Here is a 12,879-nt window from a genome sequence, read left to right as displayed (position 1 = left end):
CTGGCACAAGGTCTTTTCTGAGATTTCAATCAATATGTTGGTCACGGCTGTAGTCATCTGAAAGCTTGATTGGGGCTGGCATATCTACTTCTAAGATTACTCACTCACATGGCTATTGGCATGAGGCCTTAGTTTTTTGCTGGCTGTTGTCATGGGGCCTCTCTCTGCCCCTTGATATATAAGCATCCCCATAAGGCTAATTCAGTATCTTATGACATGGCAGTTGAATTCCACAAAAGCAAGAGAACAATGAAAATATTGCAATACCTTTTATGACCTAATCGTGGATATTATGCACCATTACTTTGCCACAGCTCTGTTCATTAACAGTACATCATTAAATCCAGCCCATAGGTCCCATGTGTAAGGTGAGAACAATTAGCCTCTACCTTTTGAAGACAGGAGTGTCAACAACTGACAGAGATATTTTAACACTACCAAAGAGATGCCTCTAGCCCCGTTTTATTCTCTAAAAGAGTTTGTATAAGATTGGTGTTATTTTTACTTTATTTTGGGAAAGTTCTAAAGTTTTCTTTGATTAAAAGTTTTTAAATAAATTAAATGTATTTAAATGTTATAAGACTTTTTAGATTTTGTACTACTTTTTGTGTAGGTTCTGTTAGATGCTTGCGTTTCCAGAAATCTGTTCATTTTATTTAAAGTTATGTGTTGGCATAAAACTGTCTATAATTTGTTCTGTTTAGTTTTTACCATTTCTGTAAGAATTTAGCTATCAGTCTGACTTTCTTGGTATGCCATTTTGTTTCTTGGGGTTGCTTTTTATGATTTGTCTTTTTTTCTTTGGTATTCTATAATTTTACTGTAATGTCTATATATCGCCTTTTTTTAAGAAAGTCCATCATCTTTAGGCTTTTGGAATCACTGGTTTGATGTCTTACACAGAACTGAGAATATCACAATGATTACCTCTTCAAATACTGCTCTCTTCTTTTACTTTAGTAAGGTATTCTTAATCTATTCTGTATTCACTTACTCTCTCATCTGTATTTTCTGTGTTTTGTACCTCTGTGCTTTATTGTGCATATGATTTTTTTCTGACTTAACTTTCTATTAGCTCCTTTCTTCTTCAGCTGTATCTAATCTGGAGTTAAATACAAGCATTCAGTTTATAATTTCTGTTTTTGTCATTTAAAAATATTATAGCATTTCTAGTTGATTTATTTTAATTACAATATTATGGTATATAACTTCCTAACTTTTTATGTTTAGCTATCAACTCTTTAAACACAGGAAGCATAGATGAATAATAACTCCAGTTACCAGAATTTGGTGGCTTTTTAAAACTTGACTGTTGTTTTTATTTTTTACTGGTTAAGTTTGTATTTTCTTGAGGCAAGCCTTGAGATATTTTGTTGCATTCAGCAAACTTGATTTCATAAACCATTTTCAAAATTATTTTAATTATAAAGATAATAGGTTCTTTAACAGCGGTATTCCATCTATGACTGTCAGGCACTGGGAGGTACCAGAGATCTTGCAATGAATCTTTGGACATTTTGTGGCCAATTAAATGCAATGCAACTAGTGACCTAGTACAGAGAAACTGTTCCTATGTCAGGATCTCCAGCCACAGTTATTGTGGGACCACAATACTAAGCCCATTTACTTTAGTTGAGACTGCCTACCAGAATCAGCTGATTCCCTGATATTGGCATGTATTTGTAAACCATAAATAAATACATAATCCTGGCTTCCCAGAAGTTTTGGGGTCTGGTAAGGTAGAAGAGATAAATCACTACATTTGATTCAATGTAGCAACAGGGCCAGATCTTAAAGAAACACACACTGAATTAATTAATGGCTAAAAGAAAAAAAATACAAAACCTCTCAAGATGTCTTATTATTTTTTAAATTACATGTGCACACACATGCATATGTGTATATACATGGGAGAAAAAGACAGAAATAAAATACCCTTGATTAGTAATCAACTCTGACTTCAGAATCTTCACCTGCTTTGGGAACTACTCTTGAGGGAGAAACAGCTGTAGCTCACTTCCATGAACCTTAAAGTTTCTTCCGTACTCATTCTGCCATTCCTCATTTTATCCCTAAGTTACTTATGGTTTCTGAAAACGCTTTCCGTAAACTTTTCCAGGATTTTAAGTCCTAGTCAGGAAGATAATCAGAATCAATAATTATCATTTTTTTCAACATTACTAGAAAGTTATCAGTTAATCCACATCTCACTTTTAATTGTTGAGTGTTTCTATAATTATGCCTAATGCTATATTTAAGACATCTCATTTTAATATCAATAATTTTATACATATATAAAAGATTGCAAAAAAGTTTGAGATTGTATTCATCACTAGTTAATTCAGTGAGTGACTTCTATAAAGAAAATTATTTTACCTAATCAAAATGCAATTATCAAATCAGCAAATGTAACATTAGTAGTGTCTCAATATATAATGCAGAGACTATATATATATACACACATATGTATAAAATATATGTGTGTGTGTGAGTGTGTGTGTGTGTGTGTGTGTATATATATATTTTTTTTTTTTTTGAGGTGGGAGTGCAATGGCACAATCTTGGCTCACTGCAACCTCCATCCCCCTGGGCTCAAGCGATTCTCCTGCCTCAGCCTCCCAAGTAGCTGGGATTATAGGCATGCGCCACCATGACCAGCTAAATTTTGTGTATTTTTAGTAGAGACGGGGTTTCACCATGTTGCCCAGGCTGGTCTTGAACTCCTGACCTCAGGTGATCCACCCGCCTCGGCCTCCCAAAGTACTGGGGTTACAGGCGTGAGCCACTGCACCCGGCCAATACAGGGACCATATTTAAGTTTTGTCAATTCTCTTAGTAATACACTTTATAGCTTATTTTTCTGAGTCCAGGACCCAATATTGATTTGCATATTTTATTTATTTATTATAACTCATTTCTTTTAGTCTAGTTTCATTGGCCTTCTTTGCCTTTCCTTTTTTATTCAGATAAAATCCACATGCCATTTAACTGTGCCTAAATGAACCATACAGTAACTTATAATATATTTACAGTGTGTGTAACCATCACGACTATCTAAGCCTAGAACATTTTTGTCACCCCCAAATAAACCTCATATCCATTAAGCAGTGATTTCCCATTCCTCCCTTTCCTCAGTCCCTAGCAACAACCAATCTGCTTTCTGTCTCCATGGATTTGCCCATTCTGAACATTTTATAAATGAATTAATATAATATGTAAACATTTGTGTCTGATTCCTCTCACTTAGCATAATACCTCCAATATTCATGTTGTAGAATGCATTAGTATTTAAAAATGCAGTAGAATGCATTTTTATTGCATGGCTGCATCATTTTATATTCCCTCCAGCAATGTGAAAGAGTTCCAGTTTCTCCACATACTCAACCAACATGTTATTTTCTGATTTTTGTTTGTTGGTTTAAATAGCCATTCCAGAGGGTGTGAAGTGGTAACATGTAGTGGTTTGGATTTGCATTTCCTTCTTTTTGATTTTTTAAAAAATTTTTGAATCTTTTCATATGTTTATTAGCCATTTATATGTCTTCAGTGGAGAAATGACTATTCAATTTTTTTGTCCCAAATTTTAATTGAGTTGTTGGCTTTTTAGTTCTGATTTGTAACATTTCTTTATATATTCTGGATACCATCAGACTTTTCAAATATCTTTTACTATTTTGTGAGTTGTATTTATACTTTTTTAAAATAGTGTCCTTTGATGCACTACAAAATCTAATATATTTATTTTTTGTTGTTGCTTGTGCTTTTGGGTCATATCTAGAAGAAACCATTGTCCACTCCTAGATCAGAAACATTTATTCAATGTTTTCTTCTGAAAGTTTATTGTTTTAACTCCTACATTTAAGTATTTGATTTATTTTGAATTCAATTTTTTTTGTGGTATGAGGTAGGAGTTCAGGTCTATTTTCTTGCATGTGGTTTTCTAATTGTCCCAGAATGATTGAAAAAAAAATTGACCATCAATGTTTGTTTATTTCTACACTCCCAAGTCTATTCCATCTTTGTGTTAGGATTGCACTGCTTTGATTACTGTAGCTTCATTGTATGTTTTGAAATCAGCAGGTATGAGCCCCACAGCTTTGTACTTTTTCAAGACTTTTTTTCACCACTTGGGGGTCTCCTGTAATTTCACATTTATCTGAGGATAAGTTATTTAATTTCTCGAAAAAAAAATGCAGTTAGAACTTTGATAAGAATTACCCTGTACCTTCGTTTTTCCTTTATTTGTCTTTGTCAACTTAGGAGTATGATCACTTTACCAAAAGCCTTTGCCAATTTGTACCATGATACCAATCAGTTCTTTCAATCCAGGAATACATTTGGATTTATTTCAGTCTTCTTCAAATTTATTTCAGTCTTCAGATTTATTTCAGTCTTCTTCAAATTCTTTCAACAAAGTTTCACAGTATTTAGTATGAAAGTTTTGCATCTCTTTGGTGAACTTTATTCCTAAATACTTTATTTTTTGATACTACTGTAAATGGAATTATTAATTTCCTAACAGGCTCTAATAAAAAGATTTTATTTTCCTTCCATTTTATACTCATTCATTTATTTATATAACTGAATTCATAGTTTTATTTAATTCCTCATACTCCCTTGTAATTACTAATTATTTCAGTGCTCAAATTGTCCCATATTTAGCAAATTGGAGTCTCTTTTAACTGGTTTTTGTATCCTTTTGGTATGCCTCATCATTCTTTGAGGATTTCTTTAATTTCTGAAATAAGGTATTCCAGGCTCACCTTATATTTTCCCTAGCAAAATCCCAGAATAGTTGTTATCCAGTTAACACTGGTACATTTCAGTGGATAATGCTATTTGGAAACTACAATCTGTAGAAATGTATAGCATCATTAAAATATATAATTTATTATTTATCTTATTGCAATTTTTGTTTCTTTTGGAAAATTAAATAGAAAATATGAATCACTAATTCACTTTCTCTTTCATTTTTTCCTTTAGTTCCTCCAGTCATCCGGGTGTATCCAGAGAGTCAGGCTAGAGAGCCTGGGGTAACTGCCAGTCTTAGGTGCCATGCAGAGGGCATACCAAAGCCTCAGCTTGGCTGGTTGAAGAATGGAATTGATATTACACCAAAGCTGTCCAAACAACTCACACTTCAAGGTGCTTTTTACTTGCATTTTTTTTCTCTTAAATGACCATGTTGAAAATTTATACTAAAATATATAACGTTATTTGGAAAATAAAAGAAAAATGAGTGTTGCTGGCAACAGAATGTCACAAACATGAAAAAAATGCATATGTCTAAGAAATTATATGGGAAAGACTCTTTTAACATTTTAATGTTTTTAATAATAGTCTTGTCATAATGATTAATTGTGTCATTATTTTGGTGATAAGTAAAATATTAAATTATGTGTCTTTAAAATACTTGTCCTGTGAATTATAGCAGTTATGCTGAACAGAATAATTAGATCCTTTCACAGAAATTCATTTCTGAAGTTAATTTTTAAATGTTTAAGTAAAACCTTGAATATATATTATAGAGGATTTCAATACAGAATTTTTCATGAAATTTTTAGCATATTTTCTAAATGAAGTGAGAAAAATATCAAAAAGTTACTAAATGTTTTCCATTTACATTTTTTAAAGTTTTGTATTACATTCTAATATACAAAACATTGTACATATTCTAATATTCTAATGTGTAGATATGAATAAATTACTGTATATTAGATAATGATACTCTCAAATATGTGGAAAATAAACAAAAGCAGGCAAGATTTGTAAGATCAAATCATTTAAATAGTCCAAAAGCAGTTGCATATAATATATTAATTATATTAGCGTTAAAAAAAGCACAAATTTTTTTTCATTGTTGGGGTAACACACAACACTCATTTTACTGGATTATCTTCTTCGTGGGCATTATAGTTCTTATTTTATAACTTTAATTTTCTTTAATTTATACTATTAAACATGAACATATTTTGTCACTTTATTACATAGAGTTCTATTATTATTCCACTTTAATAATGGATATATGTAATTATACATTTTTAAATAAAACTTTTTAAAACTTTTACTTATTCTTGCAAGTCAATAGAGACATGTCTGTGAAACTGTCCTTAAACTTTAAAAACTTTAATCCTAGAAATCACTAATGTGCATACATAGGTCAGACACATTTGCACACATATCTAGTGATTACCTCGAGAGGTCTATAATGTGAGAGGAGAAGACTTATCTGATTAACAGAAATGAAATGAATAAAAATCTAAATAGCTCTGACTTTCTCTCTTGTCCATTTAATAGCAATAAACCGTATTATAAAAGTATGTCAAATTTTTCTCTCAGGAATATACATGACAATGCATTTTTGAAGTTGTTACACTCCAGACTGCAAAGAAATTACTGTCAGTTTTTACAACAGGGAAAAATAGCTAAAGTTTTACGAGAATATGACAAAAAAAAAAAAAAAAAAAGGAGAGAAGAGATAATTCTAAGCACATGGGGTATAAAACTCCATGTGGCTTAATAACTATTTAATTATCTACTTATTCATCAGATGCTTCTTTAGTGTTTGTATGTGAAGTCCAAGTCCAGACACTAATTTAATATCTATGGCAATGGCTGGGATAATATGTGAATTAGAGAGAGTAAAATCCTAAGAAAGCACAAATATTTTATTAACAGACAAGTGAAGAAAATAATAGAAAGAGACTAAAATTCATCAGAAGACAGGAAACTAGGTGATAGTATGGAAGAAGAGAAAGTTAAAAATAAAGAGTTCGACAATGGCAAATGCATAGAAAGTTCAATAAAAGACATTGATAAGTGTTTACTTCAAGTGATGAGCATGTTCTTGTGACATTTAGCAAAGCAGTATCAGTAACAATCAGTTTTCAATGTGTTTAGAAATGAAAAGGAGACAAGAAATACAAAAATCTTTTTTGGCCAGCTCCTGGTGGGGAGGCTTAGAACTGATGGAGATATTTCTTCTTGGATAATTCATCAATCTGAGAAAGTATCAGTAGGGAGAAATGAGAAGGATGAAGGCTGCAGGAAGAGTCATAGAAACCAATAAGAAATAAGGGGAGATTTGCCTTGGAAAGAAACAGAAAATTTCCTGTGAGAAGTAAATCAAGGTGAAACTAGGAACAGAAAGTTTTGAGGCTGCTTTCTGATCACTTCTATTTACCTCACGATTGAAAGAGCAAGATCACTTGCTGAGAGTTACTATTATGATGGGAAACATCAAACAAAGTATATAAAGATTTGAAGTAAAAGCAGAGGTGGATATGAAAGGCATCTAACTGGAAAGGTGAAGTGAAATGAATAGCAAGTAGTTTTGAATGTCCTAGGAATTGAAAACTGTGAATCTGAAAATTATAAACTTGCTTATACAATAGTCTCATAACTTACTCAAAGAACTAGGTGCAGGGACACCAGATGCAGGGACGGGTTAGCTTACTCTAGTTCTAGAGGTTAGGAAGGCAGATGTGTCAGGATGGTAAATAGATAAAGGGATTGGTAGTTCTGGCAATAGAGTGGCAACATCTAGGAATGCTAGATCACCTAGGAAGAGAAGGAAAGACAACGGGACATATAGGTTAGGAGAACGTGTAAAAATTTTGAGGGACAGCATTTTAAGAAGGAAGAAATTTATTTGATATTTCAAAACAAAACCCAGAGAATTTAGGCTGTTAAGTGTGTGGATCCTGAGAAAAAAAATAGGTGTGATTTTGGAGGAGGCCATATCTTATATAAAACAAAAAGGTGAAGCAAATGTAAATACATTGTTCACTACCTATCTTTAGAGCAGGTTCCTATAAACTAAGACCCACAGACCATATCTAGATAGCTGTCTGTTTTTTGAAATAAAGGTGGGTTTTGTTTTTGTTTTTGTTTTTGCTTTTTTTTTTTTTCTCTCCTTGTTGTGGTTGGTTTGTCTTTAGAATACAGTAGCACTCATTTTTCAAAACATATTGTGTGGCTGCTTTAATGCTGTTATGGCAGAAGTTAGTAGTTACCGCAGAAACTGTGTGACCCACAAAGCCTAAATTATTTACACCTGGCCTGTTGCAACAAAATGAAAACCTGCCAATCCCTTTTTTGGAGTAGTGATTCTCAATGAATGATGCGAGGAATGAGGGTGTGTAGTAAGCATTTGCAAATAAAGAAAGAAGTTCAAGTTATTCAAATGATTATCTCTCTCAAACATCCACATCCACTGCCTCTCCATATCTCACATCCCTTGGGAGCTACTGGGCTCCTAGCGATGGCAATCAAGCTCTTTTCTCATTGGTTTTCTACCCTTGTTTTCCCAAACCACACTGATTATGTTGCCTTCTACCTGTCACTGATAGTCATGTCCCATTCTACTGCATGTGTGGTTCTTGTAACTGCACAACATGGAACACACAGACACAACTATGTACACAAACACACACACAGAGGCATGCACACACACATACACACAGAAAGAAAACAAAGAAAAAGAAAAGAAAGAGAAACTTAAACAAATGACTACAACAAACACTCAACTGCCGGGTGTGGTGGCTCACGCCTGTAATCCCTGCCCTTTGGGAGGCCGAGGCAGGTAGATCACCTGAGGTCAGGAGTTCGAGACCAGCCTGGCAAACATGGTGAAACCCCATCTCTACTGAAAACACAGAAAATTAGCCAGGGGTGGCAGTGTGGGCCTGTAGTCCCAGCTACTCGGGAAGCTGAGGCAGGAGAATTGCTTGAACCTGGGGGGCGGAGGTTTCAGGGAGTCGAGATCGCGCCACTGCACTCCAGCATGGGCGACAGAATAAGACTCTGTCTCAAAATAATAGTAATAATAATAATAAGCTTGATGAATGGCAATAGTATACCTGTATGATTTAGCTCAGTTAATTACTCTTTGAAAACATCTTTCATATGTATTTACCTGCAAGCTAATCATATTGCTATTATTAGATTTCTGAAAAAGCTTAGGGGAATATAAGTTCTGAATATTATAAGTAAATACATAACTGAAATTATACTTATCAATATGAAATACCTCATATACAATGTAGAATATAGGAAATGGTATGAAACATAAAATATGCATTTGACATAGAGTATTGGGCTGTCTTATAGAATGACAGCACGGTTTATGAACACTTGTATGCTTCTGGAATAATTTGGCATGTCTTCAAAGTATAGAAGTAGGAAGGGAAACAGTTTAATTAGGACAAGCCAAGAGAACTGTTTGACTGTGTAATCAGAAAGCACTGTTCCAAAACTGAAATTGTAGTTTACAAGTTTCATTTCCCTTCTTTTTCAGCAAATGGCAGTGAGGTTCACATAAGCAATGTGCGCTATGAAGATACTGGAGCATACACTTGTATCGCAAAGAATGAAGCAGGAGTGGATGAAGACATCTCTTCTCTTTTTGTGGAAGACTCTGCTAGAAAGACCCGTATGTATTGAACCGCCCCCCGCTAGCAGACACTCACCACACTCAACATACATTTTTACAGCTTTTTTTTAAAAGTAAAGGCACCAGAAAACTGTGAATTGCACAATGCATTATAACAAATAGATTTTATATGTAGGAAGGATAAAAATCTTGAAATACTAAAAGCAGATTTAAAGATGAAAAAAAGTTGTGAAATTTTCATTACAACACTAGATTTTATTTTTCTGCAAGTACATATGGTGTTTCAGGTCCTGTCTTCCCATTTGCTCTTGGAGAAATTTATATCTCTTGCAAAATCCCTCCCCTCAAGTAAATGTGAGGAATTCAAGGCCCCCAAATGTATCCAACATGTATCGTCTAGGTAGAATACATTACTAGATTTCTTTTCCTGTCAGTTACATTGAAGTCACTGGATTAAGACCTGTACAGCATCCTTCTCTACAGAAGGTTCAGTGGTAACTGCCACTCCAAGGCACTCACTGCCCCGACACAAAAACCACACTGTGGCTGTTCTTGGTTTAGTGCTAAAAATCCTTTGCCATCATGGTTCATATTGTCTGATTGTCTCCTGGAGTTATACCCAAAATGACTTGTTCTCTTTTATTTTCTTTAATTACTTGGCGAAAGGGATACAGATAGGGTGAGGATGCTGAGGATGGATTGCTTTTTATGATAGCTGAATTGTTTGGAGCTCAAACTACTATTACAGCATGTATCAAGTGCGCTCTTTGTAAGCAAACAAATAGGCATTTTCTTCCCTCGGTCCACACATGCCACAGTGTGACTGTTTTGGGATAAGGTCTGGATGTTCTTGAAACGACTACTTCCCTTGCTCTCTGCTCTTCAATCCGACTTGTTACGCTGCTATTAATATATGTGTTTCAAGAGTCTGATGTTATTGGACCCTCTAACTTAACAGGCCCATTTTTCTGAATCCAGTGTTTGAACAAGGTTAAAGCATTGACCCAGCCAGTAGTCTTCCTATTCTTTCTTAGGTCACTTAGTGCATATTGACATGAGTAGATCCGTTGAGAAAGGAGGACCTTACCCAGGTCCCAACTACTAACGTATCATTATCTTCATTTTTTCTGGTTAGGACAACGATCATTATAAACAAATATTTACAAAAGAAAGTCTTTAGGTAGAAAAAAGAAGAAAAAAGCTGGATTTAATGGCCTGCATAAGGTCCACCATAATTCCCTTACTCTATTCCTTTTATGTGGTACAGCCAATACTAAGTTGGAATTCACTTTCTGTGAAAAATTAATTTTAGGTGGCAAGGAATTAAAAATGTTTGCTTTCTTTGTCCTTATTATGATGTTTGTGAAACAGATTTTAATATCAACTCTATATTCTTACTTTATTTTAATGTTTGTCATGTACTTTTAAATGTATTTCCCTAGGTACAATGGTAAAACACCTAGCCAAAGCTTCCTTTATCAACTATCATACAACTTTTTAGTGTGTGAATTCTAGGAAAATTTTAGGAGAAGATTTAACAGGATTAAATTTTCAACAAGGTTTAAATCTTGTTGAAGTAAAAGTACCCATTTAAAAAATAATAATGCACGTAATTAAAATCAGGACAATACTAAATAAGTAAACCGAGTAGAATATTAGCAACTGTGGAAAAGTATAAACAGAAAATGTAATAATGTAATAATAATATTATTAGGTAAAAATGTAATAATGTAATAACTTGACAGCAGACAGTTTCCCTTAGGATGCCTCCTAATAGTTAGATGCCAGAACTCTGTATAACAAAAGAAAACCAAAATCTGGTGGATTTCATAGTAGTGAAAATTACCACCTTTTGTAACCCCCATCTTAAGGATTGTGGATCTGGGTTCTTTTCTAGTAATTTCATGGAAAGAGACCAATACTAGATATACATGGCACATTTGTATTTTGGAATGCTAGATATTTTCCTTCTTTTTTAATTTTATTTTTTCAATAATTTCAAATTTTATTATAAAGAGTACATGTGCAGGCGTGTTACATGGGTATATTGCTTGATGCTGAGGTTTTCGGTACAAGTGATCACATCGTCCAGGTAGTGAGCATAGTACCCATTAGATTGTCTTTCAGCCCATGCCTTCTTTCATACCTCACTCCTTTAGTAGTCCCCAGTGTCTCTTTTTCCCATCTTTATGTCTATGTGTATTCCATATTTAGCTCCTACCTATAAGTGAGAACATGTGGTATTTGGTTTCTGTTCTTGCATTAATTCACTTAGGATAATGGCCTCCAGCTTCATTCATTTTGTTGCAAAGACTATGATTTCATCCTTCTTTAAGGCCACATAGTATTCCATGATGTATGTGTACCACAGTTTCTTTAACCAACCCACCGTTTATAGGCACCTAGACTGATTCCATGTCTTTGCTATTGTGAATAGTGCTGCAACAAACATGCAAGTGCATGTGTCTTTTCGCTAGAATGATTTATTTTATTTTGGATATAAACCCAGTAATGGGATTGCTGGGTCAAATAGTACGTCTGTTTTAAGTTCTATGAGAAATCTCCAAACTGCTTTCCACAGTCGCTGAACAAGTTTGCCCTCCTACCAACTGGATATAAGCAGTCTCTTTTCTCCATAGCCCTGCCAGCATCTACTGTTTTTTGACTTTTTAATAATAGTCATTTGGACTAGTGTGCGATGATATCTCATAGCAGTTTTGACTTGCATTTCTCTGATGCAAATCAGAGTGGTGATGTGGAGCATTTTTCATATGTTTGCTGACCATTTGTATGACTTCTTTTAGTAAGTGTGTGTTCTTATGCTTTGCCCATTTTTAAACTGGATTATTCTATTTTTGCTTATTGACTTGAGATCCTTGTAGATTCTGGATATCAGACTTTTATTGCTTGCATAGTTTACATATATTTTCTCCCATTCTGTAGGCTGTCTGTTCACTTTGTTAGTAATTTCTTTTGCTGTACAGAAGCTCTTTAGGTACTCTTGTCAATTATTATTTTGTTGCGATTGCTTTCAGGGACTTAGCCATAAATTCTCTGCCAAAACCAATGTGGAGAAGGGTATTTTCCACGTTTACTTTTAGAATTCTTATAATTTAAGGTCTTACACTGAAATCTTTAACCCATCTTGAGTTAATTTGTGTGTACGGTAAGAGGTAGTGGTACAGTTTCATTCTTCTGCATGTGGCTAGCCAGTTATCCCAGGACCATTTATTGAATAGGGAGTCCCTTCCCTGTTGCTCTTTTTTGGTCTATTTTGTCAAAGATAAGATAGCAAAGACTTGGAATCAACCCAAATGTCCATCAGTGACAGACTGGATTAAGAAAATGTGGCACATATACGCCATGGAATACTATGCAGCCATAAAAAAGGATGAGTTTTTGTCCTTTGTAGGGACATGGATGCAGCTGGAAACCATCATTCTCAGCAAACTATCGCAAGAACAGAAAACCAAACACCACATGTT

General features: G+C 34.2%; 1 protein-coding gene across 7 annotated transcripts in view; it reads left to right on the top strand.

Annotated features, from left to right (window-relative positions):
• Positions 1–12,879, top strand: part of FSTL5 (follistatin like 5) — a 786,887-nt gene that overhangs the window by 625,758 nt on the left and 148,250 nt on the right. For all 7 annotated transcript variants that reach the window (XM_008000150.3, XM_008000148.3, XM_008000146.3 and 4 more), the window contains 2 exons: positions 4,984–5,145; positions 9,299–9,433. In XM_008000150.3, coding sequence (XP_007998341.2) covers positions 4,984–5,145; positions 9,299–9,433 — 297 coding nt within the window. The remainder of the gene's footprint in view (positions 1–4,983; positions 5,146–9,298; positions 9,434–12,879) is intronic.

This window comes from Chlorocebus sabaeus, chromosome 7 (genome assembly GCF_047675955.1).
Source record: "Chlorocebus sabaeus isolate Y175 chromosome 7, mChlSab1.0.hap1, whole genome shotgun sequence".
Lineage (NCBI taxonomy): Eukaryota > Metazoa > Chordata > Mammalia > Primates > Cercopithecidae > Chlorocebus > Chlorocebus sabaeus.
Note: the sequence above shows the minus strand (reverse complement) of the source record. Positions and strands in the feature narration are given on the sequence as shown.